The following is a 17,157-nucleotide window of genomic DNA, read 5'->3' as shown; positions in this document are numbered from 1 at the left end:
AGCAGTCTAAATGCCTGCTGACAGATGACTGGATTAAAAAGTTATGGAATATATACTCTATGGAATACTACTCCACAATCAAAAAAGAGAATATTATGTTCTTTAGGACAAAAGGTATAGAACTGGAGGTGATTATGTTTAACAAAATAAATAATGAAGTAAAATACAACTCATGGATGGTTTCACTCACATGTGAAATCAAGAGATCTGATACACATGAACTTGAAAGGAAAAAAAAACAAGTAAACAAACTGTTTCTAAGACTTTGTAAGAATGATGGTAGCTATCATTGGGAGGGTGGAGGCACAAAACCTGTAATCTTACAATCTTTGTGTGTGTGTTTCCCAGAGCACTGCTCAGCCCTGGCTTGTGGTGGTGTGGGGGACTGAACATGGGACTTTGAAGTTCAGGCATGAATCTCTTTGCATAACCATTATGCTACCTATCCCTACCTCAATCTTTTAAACTTTATTTTATTTGATCAGATGGGGGGAAGTTGAGAAGGAAGGGGGAAAGAGAGGGAGAGAGACATTTGCAGCACTGTATCACTGCCCATAAAGCTTCCCCCCTTCAAATGGGGACCAGGAGCTTGAAACCAGGTCCTTGGGCGTGGTAACACATGCACTTAACCAGTTGTGTCACCACCCAGGCCCTATCTTACAATCTTGAAAACCACTAGTAATCACAAATAAAAAAATGACTTGAATAACAAAGTTGGGACATAACTCACCCACTAATGGGGATACCTTACACTGTGATAAGGACTTGGGCTGGCGCCCTAAAACCACATGGGAGCACCTTAGACAACAACATGGGGAGGCTCTATGGATGGTGGAGAAATGCTGTCATGTCTCCTGTCTTTCTCTTGTCTTTTCCTTTACCTGTCCCCCCACTGCTAAAATAAGGAATGAGAAAATTGGGCCTGGGGGTGGGGTTTATTCAGTGCTAGTATCATGCATTCATGAGACCCTTGGTCCATTTACTGGTGCTGCATGAAAATAAATAAATTAATTAATTAACCTTAAGAAATACTCAATTATAATTATCAAAAGAGGAAACATAGATCCTGAAGCCAGAAAACCTGATGGGAGGGAAGATTCAAGGAAGGTCCAGAAAAGTCTTTTTGTTATGGAACCCAAACATGGAGCTCTCCAGACAAGAGATTCAAATCAACCTTTTATTTTAATAATAAAACAGCTGCCAGGGCCGAGGACCCTCTCAGGGTCTTCTTTGGTGATGACCAAGTGGGTGGTGCTTTCTTTTGTTTGGGGGGAATAAATATTTGAAGGGGGTAACCCAAGAGGGTCATGCCACTGTTATGATGCCATTGATATGCAGGCTGCGGCTGTCATGGCGAGTGCTATCAGGCTACGTGATCTTTATGCCTGAAAGGTAACCTGAAGCAGCTGCCTATTGACTTGGCACCAACTTCCGCTGCAGTGTCTGCCCTGCTTGGGGCCTGTAATCCTAGCCAGCCACATGCCTCCCAGACAGCTCGTGATGGCCTCAGGGAAGGGAGAGCGTGAAATCACTCAGGATGGGATGGACGCTTCTTAGAGAAGGTGAACCACAGAGGAACTGGCAGCGTGTCATCATCTCAGCTTCTGTTCAGGACCAACCACTGGGATGTCCTCTGCTGGTGGAGAAATGGCTACCATAAGGAAACTGGAGGCTGCCTGACCCCTGGGCACTTTCGTCTTCTTTGCTGTGAGTTTTGCAATGTTTCAGGACAGGTCATGTCCACGTGGAAAGCCAGGCTCGGCAAAAGACTGACGTTCCCATCTACAAGGATGCATCCATTCCCGTGCTCAGCTCTGCTCACTTGCTTTGGGACTACAAGGGAGAACACACCTTTCGACCAGTCCAGTGTGACTGAAACACACTCCACCATCTACGGTCAGCCCACAGCCAAGGTGGGTCAGCAGCCCAGTCACCCAAGAGGGACAGAAGGACTTTCAGAGCAGAAGCCATATTCTGGCACCTTTTCGGAGAGAAATGGCAGTGCCAATGGAGATTCTAGTCACCACTTTGCTGCTGAGACCCCCGAGGGTCTTGGCTCCTTGGACGGTGAGACAGTTGCCTTCCAGATGTCCATCCCCAGGCCCTCAATCATTGAAAAACCAATGGTGAGTATCTCCAAGGTAATTGTTGTGGAAAAGACCATGAATACCAGGAAGCTCACTGGTTGATTAGGAATGCATGAGGCATGGAAGGGGCAATCTTTTTTTTTTTTGCCCTCAGGGTTATCACTCGATGCCAACACTATGAATCCACTGCTCCTGGAGGCCAGTTTTTCCCTTTTGTTGCCCTTGTTGTTTATCGTTGTTGTTGTTACTATTATTGTTATTGCTGTCATTGGATAGGACAGAGAGAAATAGAGAGAGTATGGGAAGAAAGAGAGGGGGAGAGAAAGACGTCTGAAGACCTGCTTCACTGCTTGTGAAGTCACCCCCCTGCAGGTGGGGAGCCAGGGGCTTGAACCCGGATCCTTACACTGGTCCTTATGCTTTGTGCCATGTGCGATTAACCCGATGTGCTACCACTCAGCCCCCAGGGACAGTTCTTATTGATGAAAGGAAGTAGGTAAAATCTTTCACATTCTCAATGAGTTCTCAAGGGGAGCTTAGAGATGGCTCAGCAGTAGAGCACGTGCCCTAACATACATTAGGTCCTAGGTTTGACCCCCATCACCTCTTGGGAGCATCATGAATATCAACAAGGGGGCTCAACAGTGCTTTTTTTTTTTTTTTTGCTTTTATTATTGGGGAATTAATGTTTTACATTCAACAGTAAATACAATAGTTTGTACATGCATAACATTCCCCAGTTTCCCATATAACAATACAACCCCCACTAGGTCCTCTGAATCCTTCTTGGACCTGTATTCTCCCCACCCACCCACCCCCACCCCAGAGTCTTTTACTTTGGTGCGATATGCCAATTACATTTCAGGTTCTACTTTTTTTTTTTTCTGGTCTTGTTTTTCAACTTCTGCCTGAGAGTGGGATCATCCCATATTCATCCTTCTGTTTCTGACTTATTTCACTCAACATGAATTTTTCAAGGTCCATCCAAGATCAGCTGAAAACGGTGAAGTCACCATTTTTAACAGCTAAGTAGTATTCCATTGTGTATATATACCACAACTTGCTCAGCCACTCATCTGTGGTTGGACACCTGGGTTGCTTCCAGGTTTTGACTATTACAAATTGTGCTGCCAAGAACATATGTGTACACAGATCTTTTTGGATGGATATGTTGGGTTCCTTAGGATATATCCCCAGGAGAGGAATTGCAGGGTCATAGGGTAGGTCCATTTCTAGCCTTCTGAGAGTTCTCCAGACTGTTCTCCACAGAGGTTGGACCAATTGACATTCCCACCAGCAGTGTAGGAGGGTTCCTTTGACCCCACACCCTCTCCAGCATTTGTTGCTGTTACCTTTTCTGATGTATGACATTCTCACAGGAGTGAAGTGGTATCTCATTGTTATCTTTATTTGCATTTCTCTGACAATCAGAGACTTGGAGCATTTTTTTCATATGTTTCTCGGCCTTTTGGATCTCTTCTGTGGTGAATATTCTGTCCATGTCCTCTCCCAATTTTTGGATGGGGTTATTTGTTGTCTTGTTGTTGAGTCTGGCAAGCTCTTTATATATGTTGGTTATTAAACTCTTGTCTGATGTATGGCATGTAAAGATCTTCTCCCATTCTTTGAGGGGTCTCTTGGTTTGGGTAGTGGTTTATTTTGCTGTGAAGAAGCTTTTTTTTTTTTTTAATTAAGAAAGGATTAATTAACAAAACCATAGGGTAGGAGGGGTACAACTCCACACAATTCCCACCGCCCAATCTCCATATCCCACCCCCTCCCCTGATAGCTTTCCCATTCTCTATCCCTCTGGGAGCATGGACCCAGGGTCATTGAGGGTTGCAGAAGGTAGAAGGTCTGGCTTCTGTAATTGCTTCCTCGCTGAACATGGGCGTTGACTGGTCGGTCCATACTCCCAGTCTGCCTCTCTCTTTCCCTAGTAGGATGGGTCTCTGGGGAAGCTGAGCTCCAGGACACATTGGTGGTGTGTGAAGAAGCTTTTTAATTTGATGTAGTCCCATAGGTTTATACTTGCCTTAGTCTTCTTTGTAATTGGATTCATTTCATTGAAGATGTCTTTAAAATGTATGCGGAAAAGAGTTCTGCCAATATTTTCCTCTAAGTATCTGATAGTTTGTGGTCTAACATCCAAGTCCTTGATCCACTTGGAATTTACTTTTGTATTTGGTGAAATACAGTGGTTCAGTTTCATTCTTCTGCATGTTTCAACCCATTGAACCCAACACCATTTGTTGAAGAGACTCTGCTTTCCCCATTTAATAGTCTGAGCCCCTTTGTCAAAGATTAGATGTCCATAGGTGTGGAGCTCAACAGTGCTTTATCTCACCTGTCTCTCAAAAAATATAGCACAAAGGGTTGGTAAAGTAGCTCACTTGATAATGTTATGCTTTGCCATCTGCACAACCCAGGATCAAGCCTGGATCTCTTTGAATTGAAGGAGTCAGAGAGAGAGAGATAAAGACAGAGAGAGAGACTTCCGGAGGCGGAGCTACGAGCAGCAGATCGCTTTCTCTCCTCTCCTCTCCTCTCCCGGATCAACTAGGAATACCAAAGGAGACCACCCGGACCGAAACAAGACAGGACTAGAATGACCACAGAAACCCAGTAAATCACCCGTGAGTACAAACACGCGTGGCTGGTGACAGAGAGGAGAGAGGGGCCTAAGGAGAGATTAAGTGACTGCTAACAGTTCGACAGTTTGTCAGTGGAGACACCACCTCCAGTCTGCTCCACCAACAAGGGGACAGCTGAAGGGAGGAAAGGACTCCCCAGAGACTCACCAAGTGCAACTCTGAGTCTCCATTACTACTACCCTCAGAATCTGGAGCAGCAACAGGGAGGGACACCAGGGCACAGAGATCTAACCAGGAAACTCAGGAGAAGACCTATACCTCGGTGGCATAGCTGAGGGGCTGTGAAAGTCTCTTTGCATAACCACTGGATTATCTCTGCCACACCCTGCTTTATCTCTTGGTCAGGAGTCATTGATTAAGCCAAGAAGCCTATTGATAGTTTAAAAGCCCTCAGGCTACCATAGCCTACAGGGGGAAAAAAAAAAAAGGCTTTTACACCACTGAACTCCAACTCAGGGATTGAAAAAACTGTTAAATTATATAAAATGGTTAAAACAACAAGAAAAAATAATGGAGACTCGAACCAGGACAAGAGTCCAGCTAAAAGTCCTCCAGAGGGCAAAGCACAAAACAACGAGTTCAACATCCAAACATTAGCTAAGGAAATAATAACAGGAGTGAGTAAAGAATTTGAAAAAATTGTAATCAGAACTGCAGGAACAACAAATGAGAATATGGAAGAAAATTCTAATTATCTCATGGTTATTAGAGAGCTGAAAGCTGAAATTGCTGAGCTAAGAAAGCAACTAGCTGAACAAGCTAAAACAGTATCAGAGCAGGGCAACAAAATAGATGAACTCCAGAAAGCAGTAGAGGGCAGAGAGAATAGAATCAATGAGGCTGAAGACAGAATTAGCAAGATTGAGGATGAATTAGAGACAACTAAAAAAGAAGTAAGAGATCTCAAAAAGAGATTAAGAGATGCTGAAAACAACAACAGAGTCCTATGGGATGACTTCAAAAGAAACAATATACGCATTATTGGCTTACCAGAGGAAGAAAGAGAAGGAGAGGAAGAAAGCATTCTCCAGGCCATAATAGCTGAAAATTTCTCTAGTCTAGACAACACCAAAGACATAAAGATTCAAGAAGCCCAGAGGGTCCCAAACAGAATTAACCCAGACCTAAAGACACCAAGACATGTCATACTTAGATTGGAAAGGAATAAGGATAAAGAAAGGATCCTCAAGGCTGCAAGAGAAAAACAAAGAGTCACCTACAAAGGAAAACCCATAAGATTAGCAGCAGACTTCTCCATACAAACACTACAGGCCAGAAGAGAATGGCAAGATATCTATCGAGTGCTCAATGAGAAAGGCTTTCAGCCAAGAATACTATATCCTGCTAGACTGTCATTCAGACTAGATGGAAGCATCAAAACCTTCTCAGACAAGCAACAGTTGAAGGAAGCAACCATCACCAAGCCTGCCTTGAAAGAAGTTCTGAAAGGTTTCCTATAAACAACCAGACCACCACAAATAGAACATATATCAAAACACTCTAAAACTCTACAAGAATGGCGTTAAAATATCTTCAATCTTTGATATCAATAAATGTGAATGGCCTGAATTCACCTATTAAAAGACACAGGGTAGGAAGATGGATCAGAAAACACAACCCAACAATATGTTGTCTATAGGAAACTCACCTAACTCAACAAGACAAACACAGACTTAAAGTGAAAGGATGGAAAACTATCATTCAAGCCAATGGCCCACAAAAAAGGGCAGGAACAGCTATTCTCATATCTGACATGATAGACTTTAAAATACATAAAATTAAAAAAGATAGGAATGGACACTACTTAATGCTCAGAGGATCAGTCAATCAAGAGGACTTAACAATTATTAATATCTATGCACCCAATGAGAAGCCATCTAAATACATCAAACTTCTACTGAAAGAGCTACAGCAATATATTAACAGTAACACAATCATAGTAGGGGACTTCAACACCCCACTATCTCAACTTGACAGATCATCCAGGAAGAAAATCAGTAAAGACATAAGGGAGCTAAATGAAGAGATAGATAACCTAGAACTATTGGACATTTTCAGAGTCATTCAGAGCAAGTTGTGGTATATATACACAATGGAATACTACTCAGCTGTAAAAAATGGTGACTTCACCATTTTCAGCCGATCTTGGATGGACCTTGAAAAAATCATGTTGAGTGAAATAAGTCAGAAACAGAAGGATGAATATGGGATGATCTCACTCTCAGGCCGAAGTTGAAAAACAAGATTAGAAAAGAAAACACAAGTCGAACCTGAAATGGAATTGGAGTATTACACCAAAGTAAAAGACTCTGGGGTGGGTGGGTGGGTGGGGAGAATACAGGTCCATGAAAAATGATGAATGAAATAGTGGGGGTTTTATTGCTAAATGGGAATCTGGGGAATGTTATGCATGTAAAAAAAAAAAAAAAGAAGTAGAAACGCAAAGCAGAAATTGACTGAGTTTGGAGTATGGCACCAAAGTAAGAAAGCAGAAGTATACTAGAGTTTGCAGTGAGTACCTCCCTAATACTTCCTCTCCACTTTTCCAAGCTTTGGGTCCATGACTGCTCAACAGTTTGTTTGGCTTTGTATGTTAACTCTCTTTTCAGTCACCAGGTTCCAGGTATCATCAGGATGCCGGCCAGACTTCCCTGGATTGAAGACACCACCAATGTGTCCTGGAGCTCAGCTTCCCCAGAGACCCATCCTACTAGGGAAAGAGAGAGGCAGACTGGGAGTATGGACCGACCAGTCAATGCCCATGTTCAGCGAGGAAGCAATTACAGAAGCCAGACCTTCTACCTTCTGCAACCCTCAATGACCCTGGGTCCATGCTCCCAGAGGGATAGAGAATGGGAAAGCTATTGGGGGAGGGGGTGGGATATGGAGATTGGGCGGTGGGAATTGTGTGGAGTTGTACCCCTCCTACCCTATGGTTTTGTTAATTAATCCTTTCTTAAATAAAAAAAAAAAAAGAAAGACAGAGAGAAAGAGAGAGAGGGAGAGAGAGAGAGATAAAGACAGAGAGGGAGGGAGAGAGAGAAGGATGGTTTCCAACTCTCTGAATCCCATGAGTTTATTTAGCAGCCATCTCCATAGTGAAATCTTCAAACTAAGAAATGAAGGAAGGTGATGGCAAAAAGTTCTAGAGCCTTAACAAGGGCCCAAACTGATTACTTCTGAGCTGGGCCTGCTGTTTAGAGCCAACAGAGTCTCAATATCAGACCAGGGGAATATAGTCTGGGAAAGTGTTTTTCCTATTTACTTGTTTAAGAATTTATTTACATAAAATTCCACAATAGGAAAATTTTAGTAATAATATTTGAGAAATTACTTTTACTTAGGGATGAACCACATGTTAAAGTATATTTGGGGACTAGCTGGTCAGTTGTACACTCTGCTAAGTGCACATATTACCAAGTTCAGGGACCTGGGTTTGAGCCCCTGCTTCCTACATGAAGTAGAGATGCTTCATGAGTGGTAAAGCAGGTCTACTGGTGTCTCTTTTTCTCTCTCTTTCTCTCCCTTCTCCTTGTCTCTGTCCTGTCTTTAAAAAATTAGAAAAAAAAGAGGGGGTGTCAGGGAGGCTGGGTAGTGGTGTGCCAGGTTAAGCGCACATAGTTTGAAGCACAAGGACCTGTGCAAGGATCCCAGTTTGAACCTCCAGCTCCCCACCTGCGGGGGTTGGGGTTGTTGCTTCACAAATGGTGAAGCAGGTCTGCGGGTGTATCTATCTTTCTCCATCTCTATCTTCCCCTTCCCTCTCAATTTCTTTTTGTTCTACCAAAAAATTTAAAAAAAGACTACCAGGAACAGTTTACTTGTAGTGCTGGCACTGAGCCCCAGCAATAACCCTGGTGACAATAAAAATATGAAATTAAAAATTACAAAAAAAAGTAGTATAGGAAAATTTGGAAGTAAGCAGCACTGTATATATAGTAATAAAAAAGTAATCAGCTGGGAGTTGGGTGGTAGCGCAGTGGTTAAGTGCACGTGGTGCAAAGTGCAAGGACAGGAGTAAGGATCCCTGTTCGAGCCCCCGGCTCCCCACCTGCAGGGGAGTCACTTCACAGGTGGTGAAGCAGATCTGCAGGTGTCTTTCTGTCCCCCCTCTCTGTCTCCCCCTCCTCTCTCCATTTCTCTCTGTCCTATCCAACAATGACATCAACAACAACAATACAAAGTAAACAACAAGGGCAACAAAAGGGAAAATAAATAAGTATAATAAAAAAAAGTAATCAGTCTACAAAATTTCTCATAGCACGGATGTTTCTGTGCTAGTGTCCTGAGAACTAAAGGCAGGATTAAAGAAATAATTTGAAAAAGACTTAAGAAGCTGCCTTTAATAGTCAGCATCTTAAGCTATTTATTTTCTTGGGGGGGGGCATTGCTGAATTTTAATTAATTTATTTTTTAAAAAAATGAGAGATAGAGACACCAGAGCACCACTCACATTTGGCTTATGGTGATGATGAGGATTGAATTTGGGACATTTGGGGCTTTGGGCATCTAAGTTCTGTGCTCTTAGTATTGAGATATATTTCTGCTCCTCTTCACTGAGTTTTTTTTTTTAACATTTAACATTTTAGTTTTTATTACTGATTTAATAATGGTTTACAGGATGATAAAATTACAGGGGTGTTGTTCCACATCACACCCACCACCACAGTTTTATGCCTCCTGCTCCCTCAGGGATAACCAGTGACCATCATAGTTTTCACAAAATTTGACTACTTGTTTTTGAAGTTCTTTTTTTTTTTTTTTTTTTCACTCCAGGGTTATTGCTGGGCTCAGTGCCTGCACCATGAATCCACCACTCCTGGAGGTCATTTTTCCCCCCTTTTTGTTGCCCTTGTTGTTGTAGCAACAACAAGGTTATTATTATTGCCATTGTTGATGTTGTTTGTTATTGGATAGCACAGAGAGAAATGGAGAGGGGAGGGGAAGACAGAGTGGGGGAGAGAAAGATAGACACCTGCAGACCTGCTTCACTGCCTGTGAAGCGACTTCACTGCCTGTGAAGCGACTTCCCTGCAGGTGGGGAGCCGGGGGCTCGAACTGGGATCCTTAAGCAGGTCCCTGCGCTTTGCGTCACATGTGCTTAACCCACTGCGCCACCGCCCGACCCCCCATTTCTTTCTTTTTTTTTTTAAATTCATTTCATTTATCTTTCTTTATTTGTAAAATGGAAGTATTGACAAGACCATAGGATAAGAAGGGTACAATTCCATATAATTCTCACCAACAGAACTGCGTATCCAATTGCCTCCCTTGAAAGCTTGCCTATTCTTTGTCCCTCTGGGAGTATGGACTCAAGGTCATTATGGGGTACAGAAGGTGGAAGGTCTGGCTTCTATAATTACTTCCCCAATGAGCATGGGCATGTAGGTCGATCCATACATACAATTTTTAAAATTATTTTTATTTATTTGATAGAGACAGAAATCAAAAGGGAAGGGGATGAGAGAGACAGAGAGAGAGAGAGAGAGAGAGACAGAGAGACATGTGCAATACTGCTTCACCCACTCACAAAGGAACCATGGTGGGAACCATGGGCTTGAACCCCTCAGTCCTTGTGCATTGTAACATGTGTTCAACCAGGTGCTGCACTACCACCCAGCCCCTATTTCAATCTTTTTTTATATTGCACATAGGAGCAAAAACATCTGGTAGTTGGCTTTTAGAGAAATGTGAGTGATTTAGTAACAGATATAAACTATAGCAATAACAGCCTTTGAATTAAAAAAAAAAAACTGAAATATAAGACTCCTGGACTTTACCTCTTTCCCCTCCTCAGCCACATTGTTTTAATGCATAGCCAGTGGGTGGGAGGTAGCACAGTCATTATGCAAAAGACTTTCATGCCTAAGGCTCTAGAGTCAGGTTCTATCTCAAACACCATCATAGTATTGGTCACATAATTTCACTGCAATACCTTTCCCTTCAACTCAGCCTGTAAAACCCCTAACCCAGGTTCAATCTTCCAGCCCCCACCTGCAGGAGAGAAACTTCACAAGCAGTGGAGCAGTACTGCGTTTTTACTTTTCTGCCTCTCTGTCTCTCTCTCCCTTTCTTTTCCCTACCTCCCTCACCCTATATTAAAAATAAAACAACAAGGGCTGATGGGAACTTCAGTGTGTACACTCTAGCTGGGAAACTACCGCCTGCCCCTTTTCATGTCTGAATCTCATGACAGAAGATTTTGTGAATTGCTGCCTCATTGGAGTCACATTAGACCTTTATTGGATAAGAAATTGGAGTCCCCTGCCTCTTGTGATTTCACTGGAACGCCATAACTGGTACTGGATGGGAGCTAGGATTGATCATGGAACATTTTCCATGACATAACATTCCATAACATTCTGTGTAAAGGCCATCAGATATAAAACAAAGCCTATAAACATGCAACTTTGAAGAGGTTGCCATAAAAAATTAAAGACAAACAAACAAGCCCTAACCCTCCTTTCTAGATCAACTTCAAATTCCAGCTCTCCTGAAATGGACTACGTCATACCCTCCAACTCTCCTTTGGACTATTTTATGTGTGTTTCCCTTGGAGACACTTATATGTAACCTTGAAATAGAGACAGTTTCCCTCTTAGGACCCAAGATTCATCTCTATAATCCATCACTGGTTTTTCTTCTACCAGGTGGACTAGAACACTGATGTTATATTGGGTCCAATGAACGTATAGATATATGTAATTTCTACTTGCATTATTATTATTATTATTATTTTTTGCTTGCAGAGTTATTGCTGGGGCTTGATGCTGGCACTATGAATCCACGGCTCCTAGAGGCCATTTTTTTCCATTTTCTTTATAGGTAATGGGACAGAGAGAGAATTGGAGCTCCAGTGGTGTAATTGGTTAGCACGCGGTACTTATATAGGACAGAGAGAAATTGAGAGAGGAGGGGAATATAGAGGGAAGAGAAAGACAGACACCTGCAGACCTGCTTCACAGCTTCTGAGGCGACCCCCACTGCAGGTGGTGAGAGAGTGGCTTGAACTGGGAACCTTGCCTGGGTTCTTGCGCTTGGCACTATGTGCACTTAACCCAGTACTCTACTGCCTGACCCCTCTAACTGCATTTTAATGATAGAGAAAAACACAGAAAAAACAAAAACAAAAACCAGAGCACTGGTATTATAGTCGTACTGGAGACTGAAACTGGGACCTGGAGCCTCAAGTACAAAAGTCTTTTATTTTTGCTATTAGGGTTATTGTTGGGGCTCAGTACCTGTACAACGAATCCACTGCTTCCAGCAGCCATTTTTTTCTTTTTATTTGACAGGACAGAGAGAAAATGAGAAGGGGGAGATAGAGAGGGAAAGAGATAGGTAGATACCTGCTTCACCACTTGTGAAGAGTACCACCTGCAGGTGGGGAGTGGGGACTCAAACCTGGGTCCTTGCACATGGTGATTTGTGCCGTTAACCAGATGCACTAAGACCCAGCTTATTTGTACTTGTACTTAGCACAGCAAGGTGGATTCTGAGTTGCTGGGATCTCTACCCAACAGCTAGTCTTTCACTTATTCAAACAATACATCATAAACTTGTTTAATATGCAGTAAATGCAAACTTGGTCATGAAGTTTGCTCATCTGATAATGACAGTGCTACTAAAAATATCTTAATCTGGATGTGGGTATAAACTGAAAATTGAACAAACATTTGGTTTTTGCTCATTTGGGGATTTTGATTTAATGGTATTAGAAAAAAAAAAAAACCCAACAACACTGTATTTCATGGTATAACAGATGGTCTGGTAAAAATCTGCTGTCCAGTATCAGAACATAAGAATGTAGACAACATCAAAGCTTCAGTCATTTGTTATAAATCTGTAAAGTATCCAGTGAAGCTATTTCCTAAATTATGTTTTAACCCCATCTTTATTGTTTGGCCATTTTCATTGCTAGTGAGGCTTCTTGGATTGAGGTTATAGCAAGTTAAGCAAAAAAAAAAAAAGTTAAATTTTTTAACAAATTTGTTAGATGGGAAAAAGATTTTTTTTTACATTTTTAATTTTTATTTATTTATTCCCTTTTGTTGTCCTTGTTGTTTTATTATTGTTGTAGTTGTTATTGATGTTATTGTTATTGGATAGGACAGAGAGAAATGGAGAGAGGAGGGGAAGACAGAGAGGGGGAAAGAAAGACAGACACCTGCAGACCTGCTTCACTGCCTGTGAAGCGACTTCCCTGCAGGTGGGGAGCCAGGGGCTCGAACTGGGATCCTTACGCCAGTCCTTGCACTTTGTGCCACCTGCACCTAACCCATTGCACTATCTCCCGACTTCCCAGGGAAAAAAAAGGTTTTTAAAATTTAGAATATTTTAGTAATAAATGACCAAAGAATTTTTAGCTTTTTTTTTTAAAAAAAATTTTATTGATTTGTTATTGGATAGAGACAGCCAGAAATTGAGAGGGGAAGAGGAGATAGAGGGGGAGAGAGACAGAGAAACACCTGCAACCTTGCCTTACCACTTGTGAAGCCTCCCCCCTGCAGGTGGGGACCAGGGGCTTGAACCCGGGTCCTTGTACATTGTAATGTGTGTGCTTAACCAGGTGCATCACCGCCTGGCCCTGTGGATTTTTAGCTTTTAAGTCTATTCACAGGTAAGCTACTTGGTCAGAAACATGACCCTAAAACTGCTCAAGAGGTGTATCTGGAAAACACCCTGCAGGGCACCTCCTGATTTTATCTCATCATTAAATTGAGATTACCAAGGGTTTTGCAATGACTATGCAGCTCAATCTAATCAGAACATTTGATATTTAAATTCAGCAAAGATTTGCCATGTGTGAAGGCCTGGGTTTGTGCCCTGACATTATAAGGCAACACCATGGAAGACACCAGGAGAGTTCCATAGATAGTGAAGCTGTGCTATGGTGTCATGCACTCATAATTTTGCAGTGATATGCTTCCCTTGTACCACTTATAAACTTCTTTTTGGTTTATTTAAAAAAAATTAAGCCAAAACACTGCTTAGCTTTGGCTTATGGTGGTGCTGGGAATTGATTGAGCCTTAGGCACTAAAGTCTTTTTGTCAAACCATTATGCTACCTCCCGAGCAATGAACTTCTTTTATTGTCAGTTTACCTGGCTGCAGGAATCCTTCCCTTTTGGATGTGCAGATGTTTATCATTTAAGATGCCTCAAAAGAGGTAACAAATGACTTGAAATGAAGGTGATAACAACCCTAAAATTGGAGAAATAAATGAATAAAATTTGGCCTCCTTCCTGATTTATTGCTGAGCCAAATTGGACAAACCAACTTTTTTCTATGTATGTGTTTTTAATCATTATAATCTATATTAGGTTGTACATCTATATTTATCTATTTATCTATCTACATGAGATAGATAGATAAAACAAATGAATTTTGAGCATGGGTATTTTATCTGGCAAATTTTACTGAATTTGATTATTAACTCCAGTAACTTTGTGTCTCTATGTGGGTATTTTGTGGTTTTCTGTCTATAATTATGAACAAATCATCTGTGAAGAGAGATTATTTGACTTCTTATTTTCCAACTGGGCTGTATACCATTTATGTATTTTTCTCCTTTAATTGCTCTGGCTGGAACATCCAACATTAGTCAACAATACTATGTTGATTACAAGTGGCAGGAGTGAATATCCTTGTCTTTTTCCTGATCTTAAAAGATGAGATTTAAGTTTTTCACTAATTGTTACAATGTTTGACACTTCTGTCAGACTAGCAAGTTCAGGTCAAAGACTTCAAGCATGGCTTTCTATGGAAGAATTGAATCCACATGACCAATAACTAAGGAACTGCATATTCCTTTTTTTTTTTTTTTTTTTGCCTCCAGGGTTATCGCTGGGGCTCAGTGCCTGCACCATGAATCCACTGCTCCTGGAGGTCATTTTTTCCCCTTTTATCGCCCTTGCTGTTGTAGCCTTGCTGTGGTTATTATTGTCTTTGTTGTTGATGTCGTTTGTTGTTGGATAGGACAGAGAGAAATTGAGAAAGGAGGAGAAGACAGAGAGGGGGAGAGAAGGATAGACACCTGTAAACCTGCTTCACTGACTGTGAAGCGACTCCCCTGCAGGTGGGGAGCTGGGTGCTCGAACGGTGATCCTTATGCTGGTCCCTGCGCTTTGAGCCATGTGCGCTTAACCTGCTGCACTACCGCCCAACCTCTAGGAACTGCATATTCTGTTCTCTTCATCTAGGCTATATGCCCATCTCTCCTCTTTCCTTGGCACTGTCTTTGTGAAGACCTGGGATAGTTTAATTAATTAGGTTTTACCTTCCTTGATTAGAATCAGATTTCAGTCACACTGTCTTGAATTGACATCAAGGCCATATTAGTTGGAATTTGGTACTGAGGAGACTCCTAGGTCACTACAAACAGGAAAGCTCTTACAGTTACCCACCCCTACCCACAACTGATCTCAATTTGATTTTTCTTTTCTTGTCATAACTGGGCCTTCCCATCTGCACTCCACTGCTTCTGGTGGAATTTTTTTTCATATTATTTCAGATATAAATAGAGAGGCAGAGATACAAAAACAAAGAAGGAGAGACACTACATCATCCCTCTACCATTCTTGAAGCTTCCCCTTATACTCCTGTGTAGTAGTTTTGAATGCATAGTGTGTTGTGTGGGTTCCTGGTTGAACCCCTGCTTTTTTATTTTCAATGTCTTAAAGTTGTCTTGAGATCACACTTTGGGAGGGTCATTTGTAGAAAGCGCTTCTTTGAAATGTATTATAAACTTGTTTGCAAAAGTCTATTGGAAGCTGGGCGGTGGCGCAGCGGGTAAAGTGCACATGGCATGAAGCGCAAGGACAGATGTAAGGATGCTGGTTCGAGCCCCCAGCTCCCCACGTGCAGGGGGGTCACTTCACAGGCAGTGAAGCAGGTCTGCATATGTCTGTCTCTCTCTCCTTCTCTCTCTTCTCCTCCTCTCTCGATTTCTCTCTGTTCTATCCAACAACAACAACAATAATAACAACAATGATAAAAAACAACAACAAGGGCCTGGAGAGACTGTGGGGTCAAAGGAACCCTCCTGCACTGCTGGTGGGAATGTTAGTTGGCCCAACATCTGTGGAGAACAGTCTGGAGACTCTCAGAAGGCTAGAAATGGACCTACCCTATGATCCTGCAATTCCTCTCCTGGCGATATATCCTAAGGAACCTGACACACCAATCCAAAAAGAGTTCTGTATGCCTATGTTCATAGCAGCACAATTTGTAATAGCCAAAACCTGGAAGAAACTCAGGTGTCCAACCACAGATGAGTGGCTGAGCAAGTTGTGGTATATATACACAATGGAATACTACTCAGCTTTTAAAAAGTGATTTCACCATTTTCAGCCCATCTTGGATGAAGCTTGAAGAAATCGTGTTAAGTGAAATAAGTCAGAAACAGAAGGATGAATATGGGATGACCTCACTCACAGGCAGAAGTTGAAAAATAGATCAGAAGAGAAAACACAAGTAGAACCTGAACTGGAGTAGGTGTATTGCACCAAAGTAAAAGTATCTGGGGTAGGTGAGGGGGAGAGTACAGGTCCTGGAAAAGGATGACAGAGGATATAGTGAGGGTTGCTTTATTATGTGGAAAACTGTGAAATGTTATGCATGTACAAATTATTGTATTCACTGTCAAATGTGAAGCATTAATTCCACAATAAAGAAAATAAAAGAAAAAATTTTTAAAAGAAGCGCAACAAAAGAGGGAGAATAGCCTCCAGGAGCAGTGCAGGCAGTCAGTCCCAGTGATAACCCTGGAGGCAAAAAAAAAAAAGTCTATCACTCCTCATTCTTACCCAAAATTTGCATTCCTTTCCCATCTTTTTTTTTTCCCCCTTCCAGAGTATTTTTGAGGCTTCACACCTGCTCTATTCCACCACTCTTGGAAGATGCTTTTTGTCTTTTTCCCAGGCAGAAATGAGAGAGACAGAGAGGAGAGATACCACAGCATGGCTCCACTACTTGTGAAGCTTCCCCTTTACATGTAGTGGTCAAGGACTCAAACCCAAGTTCTGAGGGGGCCAGGTTGTGGCTGAGCACACACATTACAGTGCAGAAGGATGTAGGTTCAAGCCCCTGGTTTCCACCAGCAGAGGGAAAGCTTCATGAGTGGTGAGGCAGGGCTGCAGGTGTCTCTCTGTCTCTTTCCTTCTCTATCTCCCACTCCCCTCTCAATTTCTCTCTGTCTATATCTAATAATGATAATGATAATAATAATATTCAAGTTCACACACATGGTAAAGTGTATGCTCTACCAGCTGAGCTACCTCCCTTCCCACTGTACCCTCTTTCTTTAGTGGTAAAGTTGGGGGGAAGTTCTGATGGCTTACATTTCTATTTTCCTTGCATTTCTTTTAGATAGACCCTTCTCCTCCTTCTCCTTTTTCTTCTCCTCCTCTTTCTTC

At 42.0% G+C, this 17,157-nt stretch overlaps 1 protein-coding gene across 1 annotated transcript in view; it reads left to right on the top strand.

The window, feature by feature from the left end:
* Positions 1 to 1,736: 1,736 nt before the first annotated feature.
* FAM107B (family with sequence similarity 107 member B) overlaps positions 1,737 to 17,157 on the top strand; it is a 215,851-nt gene continuing 200,430 nt past the window's right edge. The window contains exon 1 of the mRNA XM_007532069.3: positions 1,737 to 2,126. Coding sequence (XP_007532131.1) covers positions 1,737 to 2,126 — 390 coding nt within the window. The remainder of the gene's footprint in view (positions 2,127 to 17,157) is intronic.

This window comes from Erinaceus europaeus, chromosome 6 (assembly GCF_950295315.1).
Source record: "Erinaceus europaeus chromosome 6, mEriEur2.1, whole genome shotgun sequence".
Taxonomy (NCBI): Eukaryota; Metazoa; Chordata; class Mammalia; order Eulipotyphla; family Erinaceidae; genus Erinaceus; species Erinaceus europaeus.
The sequence above is the reverse complement of the archived record's forward strand: the minus strand, read 5'-3'. Positions and strand labels throughout refer to the sequence as shown.